The sequence below is a fragment of the Chiroxiphia lanceolata genome, chromosome 9, assembly GCF_009829145.1.
Source record: "Chiroxiphia lanceolata isolate bChiLan1 chromosome 9, bChiLan1.pri, whole genome shotgun sequence".
Taxonomy (NCBI): Eukaryota; Metazoa; Chordata; class Aves; order Passeriformes; family Pipridae; genus Chiroxiphia; species Chiroxiphia lanceolata.
The window spans coordinates 18,401,065-18,422,987 of NC_045645.1; the positions used below are offsets into that span (position 1 = coordinate 18,401,065).

Genomic DNA, 21,923 nt, shown 5'->3' on the forward strand with positions numbered 1-21,923 from the left:
GACAAAGCCATTGAAACTGCAGCTCTCTTAGCAATAACAACCCAAATATATCTCAACCACTAAAAACATTTCCTTGCCAATACTATTTTTTTTTTGTAGACAAATGCTGCTCTGTACTTTGCACCATTACTTAGTATTTATATGCAAGAAACTTTCAGATCATTGTGTAAGAAAAGCAGATCTTTTGTCTGTCCATGCAAAAAAAGAGTTTGAAGCATTTTAATACAAACTAAAAAAAAAAAGGAAACGGTATTCATAAATCAAAAGAACATAGCAAGTCTACAAAACAGCAGCAGTCTTCTACTTCAGCTCCCAGAGATGCTAATTTTGATGTGCATTAAAAATCCTAACCAAATCAAACACTGAGTTGGCTTTTTTCTTTTCTTTTTGTGAAACATAGCAAACAAATGACTAATCTCAGCAGTCACTGAAGCTGTGTAAAAAGGATGGTCACACTGAATCTAATTTCAATGCCAAAGTGAATTTTGGGAATGAAAACACTCCAGTCATCCCAGGGAGTGACACAAAGCCGATATTCACAGGATCCACAGTTTCTGTTGTCTAGGGTGGTACCTACATATAAAGGGGCTGAACATCTACCAGAATGTAACAATATATAATGGAATAATATAACAAAGACTACCTGCTCCTCAGCCATTCTAACATACATGCTGCAATGGTGCCCCGACATGCCTAGCAGAGCAGGTAAGGGGCTGATTTCCAGCCAATTTTCTGGTGCTCAAAATACCATTCCACCAAGGCTTCTTTCTATGACAGGGACTAACTAACCATGCCAGTCTGGCCAGGACCTCAAAACAACCCATCAGCCTCCACTACTGTATGCAGTCTAAACAGCTCACTTCAGTGCAATGCCAGCACCATATACAAGAGACACAGCTCTACATCTCCTGTTTCAATAAACAGGCTTAAGGGACACAGATGCCTGGACCAACAGGAATTACTTTAAATGGGCTCTCTGTGAGACCAAAGTAGTACTCTTTGAAAGCCCTCTCCCCTTGAGAAGGCTCTGCAGAAAAAAACTCTGAGAATAATGAAAGAACAGGCAGCTCTTGCTTAACTCCGTGTCAACCTTGTTTGTATGACATGAGAGAGATGTTTAAATTTTAAATCCTGGAAGTCAGAGATAAAAAGTGGTAACAAACTCATGGCCAGCCTTTTCCCAGATTGGTATTGCAACACCCAAAGTTTTCTTTTGGCAACTCCTCCTCCTCCTCCATGTGAAATAAATGTCTCTTAGCAAGAAGCACAAAGTTAAAAACATGAAAATTCCTTTCAGTGGTAGAAATCCCCCACTATTCGAATGTTTGAAAGGAAGATATATTGTGATGTTCATTACAGTTATTTTAATTTTAATGGTTGAAGAAAGAAGAGGTACCTGTAAAACAGAAGCCCCACTGTGTAGAAACTGAAGCCCAGCTTCAGCAGAATCAATGCCTCCAGTTGCTAAGATGGGAAATCCTGGGAGAGCATGGGCTATGGCAGACACTGCGCGGAGGGCGATGGGCCTGATAGCATTTCCTACAGAAAACCAGAACATTTTGTTAGCGACGTCAGAACAGACCCTGATGCAACTTGCACATCCCTCATGGTAGGAACATGAGGAACTGAGGTGCAGAGGCTATATTCATTTATAAACTGAAACCAAGTGGGTTTCAAGTAGTATCAGTACTTGTAAAGCACTACGCATTTTGCTGAAACACAGAAAATAGCAGAAACATTTGGATGAACACTGCAAAGCTAGCTCAAACATTTTAGCTGATGCTCAAAACAAAGACTAACACATCTGAGACAGAAAGCAATACTTTACCACACAGTACACTAGACAAAGAGATCTGTGTTTCTACACGAAGAATCAGGTTGATTTTTTGAACATAGATAAACATGTTGTCCAAGTAAGAGTAAAAACCTCCTTTATTTATGTCCAACTAAAAGTTGTTTAAAAGCACCATTTCACTGCACTTGAAATTTCATATTTTATTTGTTTCCCCTCTGGATGTTTGTAAATTCAGATAATCCTTTATGTAAGTCCCCTTTAACAATCAACATAATAGTCAAAAGAATAAACTATATTCATTTATGGTAGTATCTCCAAGACTGGGGCTTGCATTTCAAATTGTATATAGAGGTTGAGTCAGAAAACTCCCTGCTATATTTACAGGAATTACGATTAGAGTTCCAATACGTTGTGTCTGCAATGTGTCTTTTTGGCTATGTTCTATTGGTGGTATGCAAGTATTTAAAATACGGATACTGCTCATGAGATGATGGATAGCACAGATAGCTGACACTTTCAGTTACCTTTTTTTTAGGCTAGTTGGGATTTCTGTAGAGAATATTAAAACTCCTACTTAATTTAATGAACCTTTAGGATAATTTGATGTCATCACTGGACAAAAATACAGTACTGGAAGGGCAAGACACATCACCCCCAGAGGAACTGTCTGGTTGTGACTCTCAGGTCTTTCCCCCACCCCTCCCTTGGTACTGTATTAGGTAACAGCAACTAAACTTTCATGTGCATAAATGGACAGACAAACCCAAGATGCACCATTGGTGTGTTTTCATGAAAACTAGAGCCTGAGTAATAAAAATTGGAAATCTCACTAAAACTGCTTTAAAGAATCTAAGACCACAACAGAAAATATCACAAAAAAGGAGCTGGAGTTGAGCAGGAACTTTCCGTAGGACACTAATGACTATTTGTCGTCATTTGAGCTAGATTGGTTGTAACATGTTTGAAAAGAACAGAATGATTCTCTGAAAGAGGATGATTGTTAAGTGTCCAAAGAGCAAATATTTTGACAGAATTAATAGTCCAGTCTTAGAGAAATGCTTGAGGAAAAAAAAAAAAAAAGAAAAATGGAAACCATGCTGTTTGGTCTGATGGGTTTATTTATAAAGCTTTTTGGAAGGCATACAGGCCAAAACATACCGTACACAGCCAAAACCACTGAAAATAACCTCATCAAAAAACAGTAGTTCATGAAATTCTTCAAATATTCAGTGTTTGAAATTGAGGCTAGAAGTAAGCATCAGACTGGCTGTATTGCTTTCAGCCAATGACACAGCTGCTCCAGAATCTCACCGTGATGAGGTAGTTGTTTTTTAGAAAGGTGAAACAATACAGGCACTAATAACTCTGAAATCATGTAGCTAGAGGGAAATTTCTTCCCAATCTGCTTGAGTTAAAACCTGACATCTGCCTTGAGGCATGAATGTTTATACTCTTTTAACCCCCATGTAACTTTTAGAATTTGCATTCAATCAGTTTTAGAGCCTTATAGACCCCTTACCTTAATAATAGCTTGTAGTAAAGAGCTACACAAGAAAATATTTTCAGAATATAATTGTTCCTTTCTTTAATATTATTAAATTAGCCACCTTCTCACTTAAATGACTGTCTCCGTACAATGGCCAATAGAGGAAAAGGAGTAAATGTCAGTTTATTTAAGGTTTCAGCACAACAGGTAATCAGAAAGGTCTTCATTCAGCCCAAAGAAATCAAGCATGTGATTTCATGAAGTCTAGCAGAGATGGCAATGAGACTTAGAATTTATTATGGAACATAGGTACTTTTTAGTACTAACTGAACTTGATATTCATAATATGAGTTATTACTTACATTTGGTGATTAGTAAATTAGTGATAAATTGGTATGATTGCAAAAGTATTCCATTCATTTATAATTCACTCAAATGAATTTAAAAACATTTCAGGAGTGCTTTTGATGAGAGTAAATAAATGGCTGTAATGACAATCAGAGGGTTGACTAAGGTGTCACCATTCACCCCAGCTTTTTTTTTTTTAATTAGTCTACGGCATACAAAACAAGCAGAACATAAGGTGTAGCCATTCTCCCATACATTTTTTGATCAACAGTTCAGAAGTTTCCCCCTCCATAACAAAAGCAGCTGGTCTGGAATACAATGTGATTTGCTTGTAATAGTGAAACAACCTTTCAGATTAAAGCAAAAAAAAAAAAGAAAAGAAAACAAACAATAGTAATGCCAAGCTATTAAAATAGGCAATTAAAAAAAAAAAAAGAAAGCAAATGAACACTTGATTCGACTACAGTCTCTATTTTCTTGCATTTTCGTATGCTTATCATAGGAAGGTAATAAATTCCATTATAGAGATCTGTGGAGAAGGAGTTTTTAAAAGGCTGAAATAAAGGAGATTTAATCCCAAATTTTAAAGGACCTGTAAGTAGTACTGGGAATTTGCAGAATGTTGTCTGATAAATCCTATGGTATTTAAGAAGCTGAGGTCCAAATCCGGCATGCATTTGAAAGACAGTTCACATACTAAAAGATAAGCATCTACCACATACTTTGACATGTTGGGACCTGTAATTCCACTAGTTAAGCACCCGTAGCTGAGGAAACTGCTGATATGGTACTCTCTTGATAGAAGCATTACAGCTGCTACCAGATGCTAGATATGGCTATCATTTACCTTGCTGTAAAATAATGAGATTTAATAAACAAAGTCCATTTATCCAGATCTCAGGCACAGGAGTGAAATATAAAAATGAAAGACAGAAAAATACCTCATGAAGATGACATGCTACTCTGTGTTGAAAACTACTCTTTCAAATCTCATGGATCAGGGAAAAATATTTGCTACTATACAAAGCTATAAATAGCGAAATACCACATTATGTGAAAGTCCCTTAACTTTTTCTTGCCTTAAAACAAAGAGCTTTGGCTTTATTTTCTTTTCTTTTTAATAAAAAGTCAGATTTTTCAGAGCATCAGAGACTGCAGTCAGAGCAATCCAATAGGTAAAACACAACATGAAGGAGAAGCAGAATATACATCAATCAAATGCCTCTCCCAGATCAGCACAGGTAGGCAGAGCTGCCCTTGTCTACTGAGGATAGCAGTCTGATGATAAACTCATGAGAGACATTATATTTGCTTATTTGTTTGACTGTTGATTTTTCCTTAGGAAGTAAGAAACCCTTTACCAATGCCAGAAGACACATGTTTTATTATGACTTCATATGTCCTTGGAGTCCCCAGAGGACTCCGTCTTGTTAAACATCAAAAATGTTCACTATGTTGAGGCCTGAGAGCCAAACTTAATGCCTTCTTCAAGAAGCCTGGTTTTAAGTTTCAGGTAACCCAGTAGCTTTAGAAGTTCCCAGCAGAAACAATTCAGATCATCTTGATCCCAGTGATCCACCAATGGGAGAAAAAAATAGTCTCAGAAATCTTGAATATGGGGCTACATTCTCCCTTGCAATATACTGGACCAGTGTGATAGTTTAGTGATAGTTTTCAACACATATACGCAGCAGCTCTCTAACTGGGGCCTTTGAGTAAAGATGATCCAGGTCCATGAAAAAACAGCTAACAGAACTGAAGCGAATCAATTCAGACTGATAATATGGAGCCTGAATCTTCAAACAATCCAAACAGTCTCAATAGTCTTTATCAAACTCTCCATCAACGAGAGAAACAGATTTTAAAGGAAAGCAAACTCTCATACATTTGGATAGTAGATCACCTAAAACCACATTTTTGTATCTATGGTTACTAGATGGAATAAAAATGAATTTGGGTCATAATTCTCCCCATTCTGTGCATTGTAAAGTAAAATTACTTTTTAATTCACATTATATTATATTACATTGCAGTTCTTTACAAAATTAATATGAGATTTAAACCAATGAGTCTAAATATTACAAAAAAAACCCCAGCTGATACATTATTTTTGATCGATAAATCACTGCTAAAGTCTGTGCTGCTAAAAAATTATAAACACCCAAAATCCGAGCAACATCACCTTTCCTCCCTCTGTAGATAGCCCCCTGGAAGAAAATTGACATGGCTATCTCCCTGACTGTTACAATTAATAAAGCTAATGACAAAAGAAGCCAATGACAGCAAACACCAAACTTGGGTGAAAAGCACTACAGAAGGAAAATGATCTGGGAAAGTTCAGGCACTGTAGATGATCAATTCAATGCTTCAGGAAGTAACTAGGTAAGAAAGTTTGGGGATTGGGAAAAAAACCCCAGAAAACATAATTCTTTGTTAAGACATTTTCTGCATAATGTATATGCTGCCTAATACTGGTGATCAAAGTACTTTATATAACTGGCATTTGCAAACAGTCCAGGGAAACATGTAGGTTATACACAGTCCACTTGCATAGCATTCCTTTTGATTGCAATTAGTCCACACGTTCTTTCTCTCTCCCACCTGTAGGTGGCCACCATAAGCTACACTTATCAAATAACTCATTAGCAGGGTTTTCAATACTGTCATATCCAGATAATTAGCAATTTATTTAAATAACCAATTTCTGTGGAAATAATTGCCATGGAATGCCCTGAACCTACTTTTTATAAACTATAATAAAAGTGTTAAGATAATCCCTGACATTTGCAAATGCCATTAGTTCACCTTTCCTTTTGATAGTGCTATGGCATTATGTTTAAACAATTACCCGATAACGCGGCAGTTTAATGAAACAGTGTAGCAGACACATCCTTCAAAATGACCAGAGAACACATTTATATGCAGAAGAAAACTCAATGAACAGACGTGTTTAGAGAGAAAGACTATCCACAGCTGTTATGAGGTCTGCAAATGGGACACACAATGTTCGGAGCACTAAAAAATATAGGAAATTCCCAAAAAACAAGTGCAAGATGGACCTTGACACAGCTAAGTGGTGACAGCCCAACACTTCTCAGGATCCAGAGATGACTCTTTTCACTGTTCCCTATCTATTCCCCTGCCTAGTCAGTTCTTCAGTCCATTATTATTCATTAATAACCATTTGCCAAAATCACTAGCAATAATGTACTAGTTATGCAGGCTCTGGCTATTTCCAAGCAAAACCTGTAGTTATTCATCTACCAAATGGAGCATTTGAGAGAATATTCCTTTTATGGGATGTCCTTGCATCAGTTAACCTACATCTTCAAAGCAATGGCTACCTAATGTTTCATTCATAAGTTGTGAAGGGACAACAATGCTACCAAATAAATGGCAAAGGTTCTGCTGACTAGAGTCTTTGCCACAAGACTTTAGAATAAAGTTAATGATTCTGCAGATTTGAAACAATTTCTACCTAAGTTGGCTATAGCAGGCTCTTGAAACCATATCAACTGACTGCATTTTTCTTAGCGTATCATGGCTACCGTGACAAACTGATAGTGTGTTAATAGTTTCTCTCATAACTACTGCCCACTTCCTTTTAATTTCAAAGCTTACTTCTCATATGAGTCCGTCTGGGATACCTACAGATTTCAGTCCCACCCTGTGACTGGAAAAGAGAGGCAATAATTTTGTTTCGTATTTCCTTAAAAAAAAAATTAGTACCCAAATAGAAAAAAAGAGGTGGAACTTCCATAATCACAGAGAAAAATCAGTGTCTTTTTCTGGATTTATTTTTACCATTTTTGAATTAATACAAATGATTATTTATGTTCTTTCAGCTGAAAGTTCATAAAATCACCAGAGTTCTCATTCAATAAATGTTTAGTAGTCATCAGAGACTTCTCTCAATTAAAAAAGGCTAGAATCAGAGTAAGAGAGAGGGAAAAATTAAATTTTTCTTATCTGTAAATATTATTTATCCAGGAAGACCTGGGGGAATTGTCACTCATATCAAACTTCAGTAGGAAAAATCAAGAGGACAGATACAAATTGTTTTGTGGGTGCTGCAAGAAGTGGTTAAATGTTTCCTAACAAAGCCATTCTCTCGCTGAAAACTACAGATTCACCAAAAATCGATACTTCTGGTCATCAGCATGAAACCAAGCAAAGCATTTTCTGTTGCAATTTATCAAACGTTCATTATTTAATTTCACTCAGGCTTTCTACTTTGGTTTGACTTGAAGCTGGAAACTGTCTGACAGTACGCTTTACATGTTCTGGGGTTGGCTCAGTGTGCCCTTTCTTTCCCTTAACTGCTTTGCTCTTGCTCCCCACTGTGACTCAGAGCCTGAGTCAGCTGCTCTGGAGCGGCGGAGCTGTGCACCCTGTGCTCTTCAAGGAGGTCTGGCACTGTTCGCACTGCACTCCTCCCCTGGCCACGACAAACCTTGCCTTTTACCAAGAGAGTGCTAGTGCTAATCTAATAAAACAAATAACAATACAACAGTAGTGAAAACGTAATAAAGGTGGTGCTAATACCCAAGGTATGCTCCCAACATAATACAAGGGAAAAGACACACGAATAGGACCAGCACGACAGCCAAGCAACAGCCCATCTAAAAAATATGGCCCAGTTACCAGACAAGAACACTGTAGCCATCACAGAGGGGCAAATGAGTTCCTGCCAATTCTGCTGGGCAATTCTTCCCCTCAAAACATGTGAGTGCTTCACTTTATGACACAGTAGGTCTCGCGACCCATTTATTTCGATGCAGAGACAGAGGTGTTTAACCCAAACGGGTTAGTGGAAATGTTTCTGGCTATTTACACAGAAGCTTACAGATTTGTTCAAAGTTAGCCATGCCCCTGTCAGCCTCAGCAGCGCTGCCTTTGTTTGAGCTGGTTTTAACTTCCATAACAACAACTACCATGATCAACATGACCCTGCTACCAGAATGTGTGTGTATGTCTACGTGTCTGTCCCAGTACTTTAGCATATAGATAATTCTAACCACAAAAAGGCAATTTAGTACATCTAAGGACACACTGGAAGACTAGTGAGTGGTTGCTGAGCAGGGGACAGAGGGTCCTATACTGTATTAAATAAAAAAAAGAGACTGAAAAATGCAGTACAACAACTTTCCACGTTATTTACAAAACCTGATGAATACCTTATGTTGTTTAATAACCATTTGCCTAAGAAGTTCATTACAGAAAGGGAAGCAGAACTTCTTGAAGTAAAGCAAACTATAGTAACCAGGTCTAGATAACTAGAAAGCTCAATAAAGTATTTCTTTCTCCCTTTACACAACTCAAGTTCATCCTTGTCCTATTTTGAGGTTTATCTATTTTATTTTGCCTATCTATTTTATGTATCTCATCCCATTGTTATATCTAGTAATAAAGAATTTAAAGTACAAATATATTTAGATCTATTTATAGATACATAAATATATTAAAGATACAATGTCACAAATACAAATTCTTGTGAAATGAATCATTCCACTTGAGTAGAAAACACTGTATCTGCCTGTGCAGTAATGTCTACATACACATCTACCATCTTATTATTACATATCCATATAATCTGTGTGAGTATATATATATATATATACACGCACACTCAGTAGACGTATTTCCACATTCACATATACATAAAACAGTGGATGACACGTCCCCTGATAAAACCTGTTATTTCAACACTTCAAGTGAAAAGTGTTAAAATAAATGGCTCATCACATACAATGTGTTAAAATAAATGTTTATTTCAACACTATGTGTATCATAGCCATTTATTTCAACACTTCCCATTTCTCAAGACTCACACAACCAAGAGTAGGAGAACTGATAGCTATACCTAAGGTAGCTGAAGCACATAGCCCTACTCTGCTTGCCATAGGATGAGTAGGAAGTTATTTGACACTTTTTTCCTCCCAGCAATAAATAGAAACTACCTGTCTTGACTGTTCATGGGGATCTGCATGTGTCTGTAAGTTGGTGGGCTGTATCATCATTTGGAAAGAAGGGCCATACCAGAGTCTGTTGAGATATTTGGAAAGCAAGCTGTTGCTACCACAGTAGGGTTGGGAAAAGAAGCAAAGCATGGGGGCTTTCGACAATTTCACTTTGCTATTTTGGAGTTTGACACAAAAGCATCTGGGCAGACAAATATTCATGTGAACAAGAGTTGTTCATACTGAAGGCTGGATGGGATGTGATTTTTGCAGGGCCAGTTATAATCTGGTGACCAAATTATGAGTTAGAGAACATCTGGGTTCTCACTTTATCCTGCTGAAACAGTTTCTTGGGAGGATTCTTCAGCTCCCAAGACCTGCCTTATTGATTTTAATAGAGAATCTGAAGGGTCTTTGGAGAAGCAGTTTTCCAACTTTAAGGTGGTCTCTAAAGTAAAAATATAGTCATTGGGAACTTCGTGTTAGTGCATTTAGATTAGTGTCAGCAGCTGAACTTGCTCCTACAAGACAAGCTCAGACATTACATTATATGCCAGTGTTAAGCTAGCATCAGTTTCTTTCTCTGCTTTATTTTGGGAGGAAAGCACAAGAAGTTCCCATTTTTCAGTAGTTCCCATTGGAGCCAGAGGGCACTATGCCTTTACAGATCAGTCTCTAAGGGAAAGAGGCAGGATGAAGATGAAGAAATTTAAATAAGGCACAAAATAACAAAAGCTCCACAGATCTTGAGTTCTCTCAGAGCAATATTTACTGCCAACTTCCCTGTAATGTTTTCTTACAGCTTTCCTGCTTTGAAAAACTTTAAAAGCATGATTAGAGATTGTCTAGGCCCTAACAAGACAGTGTGGCCTTAAGAAGATAAACAGTTGGTGGGAGTTCTCTTTTCTTTTTCTTGTACTTTTTCTTCCCTGAAATTGCAGATCTGTTTGCTGGTCTGGACAGAGCATAAACCCACAAAATAAACTAATGAAAGGTTAGTGAACACTTTGCAACCAGCATACCCTATCACAAGACTGTTTTGCACCCAGACAATGAAAAACTGAGACCACAGTTTCATCAAGTCACAAATAAATTCACTGCCTCGAGCCAAGCCACTGCACAGTGCTAGTTGCCTATATTCAAACATTTCTCTTCCCGTAAAATTATCTTCTCCTCTTGTCACCTTTGGCAGATAAAACACTAAAATCATTTTGTAGCAGAATAGCCTACAATGCAATGAAAGTTTTCCAGAAAAAAACACAATGTTTTCACCATTTCACTTTCTTCAGATGTGATTAGTTCCAGAAAGAGGAGGTATCATCACTCCTTTGAAGGCACCGTAGGTTATAAGATTGGTCCTCAGAAGTTGGCAACACATAATCAAAGTGCTTTTATTCCTAAATATCAACCAGTTTCAAGAATAACAGTTGCTCACAGAGTGGTAATAAAGGAAATATTCGGCTCATAACTACTGTAGACATAAAAACACTGTATTACAGACATGCAGTGCACATTACGCAAGAACACTTTCTTATAATTATGGTTTCATAGGTATATAAGTTTCTAAATATTTACTTCTCTACACTCTGTATTTTTTAGGATAGATATTAGAAAAAGGTTCTTCACCCAGTGAGTGGCTGGGCACTGGAACAGGTTCCCCAGGGTAGTGGCACAGCACCAAGCCTGCCAGATTTCAAGAAGCATTTGAATGTGTGACTCTTGCAGATGGTCCTTTGCAGGGCTAAAGGCTGGACTCGATGATTCTTGCGGATCCTGTACAGCTCAGCATATTCTCTGATTCTGTGATTTTTGTAATGAAATTTACATGATAATCCTTAGATTTCCATAAATGAAAAGGGCCCTCCCACTCCAACAGAGAGGTGATACCTTGGCTTTAGCTGAGGCCTTAACTGCGGATGGATGACAATTTTAAAGAAAAGCTTTTTCTTCTTTTCCTTCTTTTTAATAACCTTCACCATTACAGGAAATTTCATGTCATTGATTTAGCTGAGAATGTACAGAAAGCTGAAGAGTTGGTGCCTTAACGGAAAGCAAAACAATAGCTTTTCCATACTGTGTAAACTATTTGTGGCATAGAGGAAATACAAACCTTATTTGTGGAGGCCTTTACTACCATTGCATATATAATTGAGAGTTGGTAATTAAAACATGGTTATATCAGTCCTGCTTGTGACCAGTCACACAACTCCGTGCTGATTTCAAGAAGAAATTATACACCCATATAATAATTCTGTTTTCTGCATTAATAAAAAATAACAGCATTAATAGGCCTAAATAATCATTTGTTTGATGTATTCAGAGCAACGTAAGGGGATGCAAGGGAATTTAGTGCATTGCTCTGTCAGATCGCTTTAATTGTTAGCCAATGAGGGCAACGCAGAGGGTGAGTAAGGGACTTAATTTATGTACTTACTCATCCCTCAGCTTCCACTGAAGAAAAATGGTAGCAGCACAACTCCTAAACTGCATTTGTTGGTCTTCAGTGATCAAAGTAAAGGCCAATTAACAGAAAGCCAGGGGCTCGCAAAGTATTTGTTGATTTTAAAATACTGATCAGAACACACACTGCTGCTGCTAAAGACACATCAGCAGTATTTGGCACTTACACAGTGCCTTCCTAGGAGAGGATAACCAAATGCTCTACAAAGGTATAATATTCTTCTCTCCCAGAAGAAAAAAGAGTGCAAGGGGAGGCCTGGAAATCTGTGTCAAGAGAGTAATTCCACCTGAGCAGAAGAGGCAAGAGTTGGCCCTCCTGGTCACAAATCCCTCGTCCCTTGTCCCAGAATGTCCTATTACCCATTTCTTGAAAACTGTTTGTAATTTAAAAGATACCTTTAGAAGTATGCTTTGTAAAACAATTCAAGTAGTCTCCTCTTAGAATAAATTACATACTAATGTCCCAAGCATCTTATTTGGTGTGTTTCCATGGATGAATTGTTATGCCCATTCACACCACAGTCTCAGGCATGGGAATATGGGTGTTCACAGAAGCATACAGGACTGTTGTTGACTGTCGCTATCACTCACAAAGGAATTATGTTCTCCTTCCTTCCTGTTTCTCTCTAATCTAAAATAAAACATACTGAGAGAATTGATTCACACTGGGGGCAGTATCTTTGGGAAAAGTGGTTTGCTTCCTTGTTTTTCTTGGTCATGCAGAATTATTAGAAATTCTGAAGGTTATTTTACTCAGTCAATGTACATATGAAAATGAAGATACCCAATTTGCACGAGCCATCACTGACATAATACTGTGTATGGAAAACTCAAAGAGGAAGACTCACAAAAGCATAAATGTTCCATGTGAAACTCTAACACATCTGTTCAGCACTGAAAAGCCAGCATTTAAGTCCAAAGCGCTAGAGAGCTGAGACAAGTGCATTTTTGGAATCAAAACAAATGCTGGTAATTTAAGAAAATACTATGAAGCACACAAAGGCTGTACAATGCCATATGTTGCACAATGCATCTGGTAATCAATTTAGTGTATACGCCAAATTTACTAGAAGCCCAAATAGGCTTAAGTTCTTTACTCCGAACTTCAAAAAGTAAACTGCAAGCATTATAAACACAGTGCACCTACAATTAGTAAAGAAGTGGATTTTTCTTTTTACCTACAGAACATAAATAAAAATTAATCTCCTAAATTACTTCCCATAATGAATACATGCCCAAACTTCACTTTTGATCAATAGCTTTCATAGACGCACAGTTTTAGGACATGATATATTTTACAGTTTAAAAGATAAATGTGATTTTAAAATTATTTTATACTCAATGTTTACTTCTGGCTTGTAGGTTTCAAATCATGAAGGTTTTATGTTGTCATGTGTAATTCTATACACAATACGCTACTGAAGATGTCATCAAACATTGATGTACAACCAACCTTGCATATTCTGTAGTCCTAAATCAAATATGAATCCACAGTTACAGTATTAAAAATACAGCAGAAATCCCTAATTCAAGTGGACAGTATCACCTATAAAGCCAAAATAAATGGTGTAGGATAATAGTTTTCAGACTTGGGTTACCGTGTCAATGCAGAGACTTGAGCTGCGCTAACTCACCAAGCTTGATCTTGCTTGCCAAAGCATGCTTGTCAATATTTAGCTTCCAGGGAGATATCATGAATCTTCACAAAAACTAGCATAAATAAAAAATATTATAGCAGCTGCTGTGATCCTTTTTCTAACACTGAGATTAAATTGCTGAAATTTGTTTTGAGCTTTTTACACCAGAAGATGTGTGTCATATACCTACTGTAACAAGCATATGAGAAACAGCATTAAGGGATTGCAATGCTGTTATTAGGGCTTATTAAAACACAGGAAAACACCAGATGCTTTACATCAACTGACTGGAAGTTATTTTAATGTCAAGCTTAAAAATATCACTTTCTCCTGTGACATTAGATTACAAAATGGACTGGGATAAAATAATATACACCCATGCTTTCAAAAAGAGAAATCTCGGCTGCACCACTAAAACCTGCATCATTTACTTGCCTAACCACTGGAATTTCAGCACAAAATGTAGGCACACACTGTCTTAGGCATTTAACACTAGTACCTATGTAATGAATACACTAACCTCCAATTTCTGATGCAGTCAATGGAGCGAGAGAGGAAGTCACCTCTGAGAATGCCTGACTTCTTACAGTGATGAGGTAGAAGTTTAGAGTCCCCTAGTGAAGTGCCTGACCCTCAGCTGTACTTGGTTAGCACATCTGCTCACATCTGCTGTATGCATCTTCGCATGTCCTTGGCCTCTCTGGGGACAGCCCCAGAGGAATCTCGGACACAGACGTACTGTGGTAGTAATGGCAGCTCAGGAAGGCAATGCAGGTAGCATTAGCAGAAGAGAGCACCACTGCTGCCCACCTTCTGTGCCCAGCAAGCCTTCAGATCAGTGAGTCTCATTTGTAAGAAACAGAAAGAAATAGAAAAGGACCTTGGAAATAGCACTGGAAAAAGTCCAAGTTTGGAAAAGAGAGTGTAAGAGTGACAATTTTTTTTTTTAAAGACCCTTTTACCACTCCACACTATCTGACTTTTAACAGTAAGCAAATGATGTCCTCAGAGCTGTAAACAGTAAGTTGAAAAAAAAGAAACACATCAGAAAGAAATCTGTGTGCCAGTCCCATGTAGGAAAGAACTTCATCCTAAAATTCCCCTCAACAAGATGGATCAAGTCTTCGGGTGACTTCCCTACCTTTGGCAGGGTTTACCTCCTCTCTGGATACTTGCAAAGAACTGATCCTATAGAGTGTTTTTATAAACAACAAAGATGCAAGCAATCTCTCCATTATACCAATAAACCAGAACGTACCACACAGCAGACTTCTCCAAAATATTTCTTGAGGAAAACAAGTTGCCACCATATCCTCTTGGGAGGTCTGAATTCTTCAAATCCCACCTTCAATAAGTTTGGAAGAAGCTGCTCAATTTATACCAAAAAAACCCAGACTGTTAAAAGCATTATTTGGCAATACCTTCTCTGCAAGTTCTTTTGATGCACAGAGTTTATCAGGGCCTAGAATGAGAAGATTTCTCTGAGTATTCATTGTTAAAAGCTAAGCAGCTCTTGAGTATATGCATATATGCAAAAATTGGTGAAAATATTGCCAAGTTTGGGGTATTCAAATAGATGGGCTGCTGACATGGCCTTAACAGTGTAAGCACAGCGATAACTGACATGAAGTAAGATGAGCTCAGCCCAGCCAAAATATGGCTGGAGTAACCATATATTCCTTTGAAAATCAACAGGTCACTCAATAGGGCTATGAAACATTTATGAATGGACAGACACAACTGTAACACAGTTAACTGTGTCCTCATTGACATGCCTGCTTGCAGAAAACCCCTCAGCTTTCTCCTTATTTTGAGCTGCCAGTAACAAAATTCTTCACAGTATCACTCTTACCTCAGTGCTGAGTCAAGCGTGGTACCACATATTCTATGGACAGACTTCATGTCATCAAAAACACCCTCTCTATATATTTGCAATATATTTCTCATTCTGAAACAGTGGGACACTGTGCTCAACAGTTCTCCCTTGGCTCTCACTTAACCCAAATAACAGTGGGTCAATCCCTGACTACGAGTGTCTTTCGGGATTTAAACAGAACTTAGTAAAGGGGGTTATACAGTGCATGTTAATAGGGTAGACAATTTCAATTACCCAACAATGCAGAAACTGCAAATTGATCATAAATTGGAAAACTAAATTCCTACAGCAGGTTCCCTAAAAGATTTTGTAGGATATGTTTGTACATCCTGTGTGTGAGCAGGACACTTGTATAGCTCATTCTATACAATGGTGTGCTTGCATGAAAAGGCACACTAAAATGCAGATCCCTTAGCTGACTACTATATATTAGATGCATTCTTTTGAAAGATAAAAAAATATTCTGGTGGTTGTGAAGTACTTTTATAAATGCTTCTGGCAATAACTCACCAGGGATGATGCGATGCCCAGCGAAATACAAACCCAGGATCTACCCAGTTAAACAAATCTGCTCTGTTTTGTCTTCTGTATTTTACGCGTGAAGTTGGCATTATGATTTATTCCTTATTCGAGCAGGATACTAAAAAATACAGAATGTTAGCAGGATTTAGGTGAATAAAGATGTATTCCCTGTGGGTTCATAATAAATCATAGCTAACCAGTGGTAGAATTTTCAAAGGCTATTCCTACATGGACGTGGAACAGCAGCAGTAATGGTGTAAGTACATCCTTTTGGGGCTGCAAGGTGTAAACCAATGCCTTGGGTTTAAAGTTGTTCCAAGGATTACTTTTTTTCTAAACCCCCATATCTGATTGTCAAAATATCCTGCAACAAGATTAATCACAGCAAGCACTTTCAAGTAATTTGAACTCTCTTCAAGCCACTTTTTGAACCATTTCTAGAACACATCAATCTAGTGTTTTGTAGGTAGTGAGAATGATAAGAGCCCCAACATCCTCAGAAAGGTGCCTAAACCATTACAACTACCAAAGCTACTGAACCAGATGAAGGAGCTAGCACGCAATACAGAAGTTAGGGTGTTTTGTCAGCAGTGGTAATATCCCCATAGTGATGACAGAAAACAGTAGTTGGCCTATCCTGCAAGCACAGCTGTCCCACAGAGAGAAGGAAGAACAGGAGGAAGCTCCAGGCTAGTAAATGTTACATAAGAAGTAATTTTTGTATTTATTTGTTAGCTCATATTTTGATGTGTAAATGTGTTGCAATTTTTTTTTCAAAAATATAAAAACATGTTTCTTCAGGTAAGATGAGATTATGCCCTCCACTGAATATAGATGGGCTCTACAGACAATATATACCACTTGGTGACCAGAGCAAATCAATATGCAAAGTAAGATATAGAAAAGAATAAATATGTTTAAGACTTACCAGGTCAAACTCAGGGGTTTTAACGTCTGCTGATACAATTGTTAACCAGAATTGTTTACAAACTATGCCCGATTCTTGTTTTTTTGGGGGAGAATTATATTTAGAACTTCTGCTCTGAGTGACAAGTACAGTTCATAATTTCCACAGAAGACAGTTGCCTCATTGATCACTCTCAAGTACCACTCGTACCACAAGCCCTGCTGTTGATTCAGGTACGGAATAACAAGTCAGCAGAAAGGATAATTATGGGCCATGAACGATCAACAATGGGGAGCTTGTAACACTGACATGTATTCACAAGAATTGGGACCGTATTTCCTTTGTCAGGCCTTTCCTCTGCACTTATCCACTTGGCCCAACTCTAACTTGAGCGATCGCCAGAGACTGGTCAGTGACAGGGTGACCCTTCTAACCAGTCACTGAGCAGCTGCTGGGATACAATAAGGCACACAGTTCTCACAGTTCAGAAACACTTTTGTAGTGAGTAACAGCTTTTCAGTTGTATGAAAGGCTGGAGAGTTATACTGCATGCTGCCACAGTCTCTAGACCCCATTACAGCTGCATTTCAAAGTCAAAAGACATTTGACTTCACCATGATTATACAGGGAGAAAGGTGAGCAAAATCCGATTGTGAGAGCTGTTGAGACTTAATGGAAAACAAACCTAGCAGTAAACTTCACCACAGCTTTTCTCGATTTTTATTATTTTAATTAATGTCTATTTGAAATTCTTGATAGTATTTTCATTCCTGTGTTAGAATAAACTGAAAAGTACTTAAATGCCAAGTACTTCTCAAATAAATAATTTATAAGATAATTGAAGTAGTTATATTTAAATGTCCTCCAAAATTAATTGTAGTAATTTTCTTGTGACAGAAATATATCGGTTTTCAACACAATAATCTCCAAAAGACATGACACAAAAATATTCTGAGATTTTTTTTGTGAGCATTTGCTTAAAATTAGAAGAGGTGACCATAAGAGAAAGAGATACCTTTTCCTGCAGACCTGATAGACACAGGAAGACAATCAACTAATGCTGACAAAGACAACACCAATGGGTTCAATCTTGCTGATATTACCAGAGGGAAAAATTTTCTGTTCTTGACTGACTTACATCTATCTCCTTATCAGGTCATACTTTGCCTGTGGTACATCGAGCTACACCCATTACTGTAGGCAGGTTTAAATAGGAGCCCCTGCTCCACCAAACTGCTTTAAAATGCTCTGACATATCTTTTACCTTCTAGATTCATTTTCATTTTTTGTTAATCAGACCATGGCTCCAAGATGCTAACTATGAGAGCACTCACTACTTAATCGTGTTAAGTCATACCATTACATGAAGAGATTTCCCATTTTATCTACTTGCACCCAGAATAAAACCACACATTCTTTCACTCATGCTTGGGCAACCTAGGTCACAATCATTCTCTCTTATTTTTACCATATCACGTCTGAGAAGAATTTATGATTTTATCTGAATCACCTTCTGACACACACCTTTGGTTGCCATGACTTAGACTAGATAGCTTAGCAGTTACCTATTTATTAAAAAAACCCCACTCATCTGTGAAATTAATTATTTCAGCGGTACATATTCTATATGAGCTTGGATGTAAACAGTAAATCCAGAGTGTTCAACAGCAGAAGTTTAGAGATTAACCCAATTACAGGCTACTAAAACAGGAGAATATAGCTGATTGCATTTCTAAGACCCTGCACAGACCAGCAACAGTTAATGATGATTTGATGGTTTTCTACGACTTTGGAACAAATACTTGGCTTTTAGTCTGAGAGCAATGCTGGACATTTCTGTCTGATGCTTGGGGGATTCAGCCAACTAACAGATACATTTGGTGAAGAATCTCATTCTAGTCATGCCCTCCCTTCCTAATTTCCCTTTTCACTGTTTTGTCGTCTTTGCCTGTTCCTCAGGGAACCGAGTGATTGATAGCCTAATCCAATGACTGTATTACAGCTGCCTCAACTTGGACTCTTTTCCTTATCATTAGCAGTTAGCCTATGGTTAAATTCACAGCTCACTGCTTGGTACAGCCCCTGAGATTTAAGGGTCTGGCCTTTAGAAAATATTTAACATAAAATTGAAATCTTGACATACTGAGAATTCAGTTCTCTGCAAGGTTTCTTTAATTAATCCAATGTACTGTACCATTGTTCTATATGAGGCTCTGACATGGTGAACTGTTACTGAAGCTCACAGAGATGTGTAATTCTAAATTAAACACTCACTTACATGTACCTACACTGCATTTGTTTCCCAAGTACATGTGCATGAATGTGAAAATTTAAATCCAATCTGTAACAATAATAAACCACAAACCAATTACACTTAAAGAGTAAAGACTTTTCATTCATTTCAAGCTTGTAATGATCTTTTTCAAAGTAAGAGGAGCTGAAAACACAGCTTTGTTCAAATGCTCTGTGTCAAGACTCCTCCTTCATTCTTTTACCAGGACTCATTTAATCTTTTGATGAATGAAATCAATTATGATCATTTTTAATCGACTACAAATGGCACCTGTGCTAAAAGTGTAAAGTGTTTTCTTTGTGGGAATGAAATTGGCTAAAAAATATTAAAAGTGGAAAAAATATGTTTAGTTCCCTGACCTTATCTGGAGAATAATACTTATTTTTAAATAGCTATGGGAAGGACATAGACCTTGATCTATGCTGTAAACCTTTGCCCTACTTCCAGTCAGTCGATGAGCTGCAAGCTTCTATGAAAATGGCAGCTGAGTCCCAGATGAAAAATTATGCATCTCATAAACTGCTATTCTGCTGAAATGTCAAGCTATGGCAGGGCTGTACCTCAAACTCAGCACTTGGCATTTTCCTTCTGTCTGCTTTGTTGCTATGAAGCAAACATGAACAGTGAGGATTTGTGTAGGGCAGGTAGCAGGCGAGCTCCCTGTCAAAAATCTATTATTAGGGCTCTGATCTCTCCTGCACAGACCAGTGACGGTAGTACACTAAGAGAAATCAGACTGCTGCAAGGACACGACAGAAAACAGAGGACTCTTTGTGAATCCTGACTAATATATGCAAATAAGGGCTTTTAATGGCTGAGCTACATTGAACAGGAATAATAAAACAAAATTAAAATTGTACTATGGTATATATTTGTTTTTCACCCCTTTCCACACTGTTTTATAAATATATGTTAATGTAAATAGTCTTTAACTCTCAGTAAATATTTATACTAAACAGAAGTGCCTATGCATACATACATTTTGTTTTGTTTCCAGTGATGGGCTGCTTTTCATTCATTTCTATTGACCAAAATCCACACTGCACTGTCACTGATAGAACTGTGATTAGGAAAGTGAATGCTCTTGGTTGTTTTTTTCACTTTTAATGATGTGTCACAGAATTAAAATTAAAAGGCAGTCCTTATTATTATAACTGAAACTTTTTCTTTTTCAATATAATTCATGCATTTCAGATCAGAATATATGCCTCTATTAATAATGTCAATATACGTTTTAATTTAATGAATTTACTCCCGAAAAACATTCCCTCAAACATCACAATTACTGTTGGACAGTGGTATTTTCAGCAAAAAACACACAGCTCCACCAACTTACTTCAAAAGTAACTAAAATTATCTGCCTTGGTGGGTTTCCAGCAATTCTACATTCCTGCATTTAATGACCAAATCAGCTATTTAGATATATTCCTTCTGACATCCCTTGTGGGCAGCTATGAAGTTATAACACACAGATTTCCGAGTTTCTCTTTTTCTAGAAAACATACAAACACACGTTCTCAATCATGCTGTACAATATATTTGTGCAAATAATGCCAAAATACTACAGAATGTAATAACTGGACAAAGCAATAACAGCACATAGACATGAGGTATTTGAACTGCTACTGTAAAATACTGCAATATTTTTGCAACAAAGCATTAAAAGAATACACAGTGAGTGCACCATAGAGAGATTTGCTTTTAACCTAAGTTTTTTGCTAAGTCCAGTATATGTTTTCACAAATTTATCCCCTAAGGATTTGGCTTCCAGACAAAAACAAAGAAACAAACAGATGACAAAGAACAAAAAACCATGGAAATTCAAACAGAAGCTCTGCTCTATTTTGCTTGCAATAGATATCTTATTATGGTGCAATGTGAAGTGTTTTATAAAACACATCTGGAATATGGAATCACAGTATGAAAGCTCACAAAAAAACCTTTTTTTTTTATTTTAAAATACATTTAAAGGAAAGAAATCTTAGGGAAGTATGCAGCTGCTGACAGTATATTAATATTTCTCTGGAAAACCTGGCATCTTATTCTGGTATCTGTAGAATACGCATTTTCACAATAATTTATACAAACTAAAATATATCTTTCAGAGCCAGAGGTCACTATTCCCTGTGAGGAAAAAACCCACAGCATTAGCTTCTTATTAAGAAACAAATACTCTGCATTACATGTGTATAGGTAGAACTCAGGATAAAATCTCATGTGTACTACATTCTCAGACTTGAAAAATTGCTAGATCCATTATAAAAGCTTCTTAATGGAAATCAAACTATGTCTCTAATCCTGCAAACACATATGATAGTTATACAGTTTGGAAAACATATCTTAATTTTAGTATTTTTCTTTCATCATAAGGGCTTATTTCCTTAACCATATTTTGTAGACTTCATTAGGATGTTTCCACTTTTTGAGTAATGGGTAGTTCCTGTAAATTTGTTTAAAAAAGAGAGGAAGACTGGGATCCTGTAAGCACAATGTTCTCTCGGGTAACGGGGCCAAAGGAGTCCAAAGGGCTACCATAGCTCTCGGGCTCATCTGAGGCTTCATAGTGCAAATTGGAAATTACTTTTTTTAGCAAACAACAATTTGTCAAAATTAAAGTGAAATTTTTCTTGCGAATAATT

The 21,923-nt window shown here is 37.2% G+C and overlaps 1 protein-coding gene across 1 annotated transcript in view; it reads right to left on the bottom strand.

Annotated features, from left to right (window-relative positions):
* The window catches only part of DPYD (dihydropyrimidine dehydrogenase), a 338,464-nt gene that overhangs the window by 63,482 nt on the left and 253,059 nt on the right, over window positions 1-21,923 (bottom strand). Inside the window, 1 exon segment of the mRNA XM_032695866.1 lies at window positions 1,397-1,539. Within this exon segment, the coding sequence (XP_032551757.1) occupies window positions 1,397-1,539 (143 nt within the window).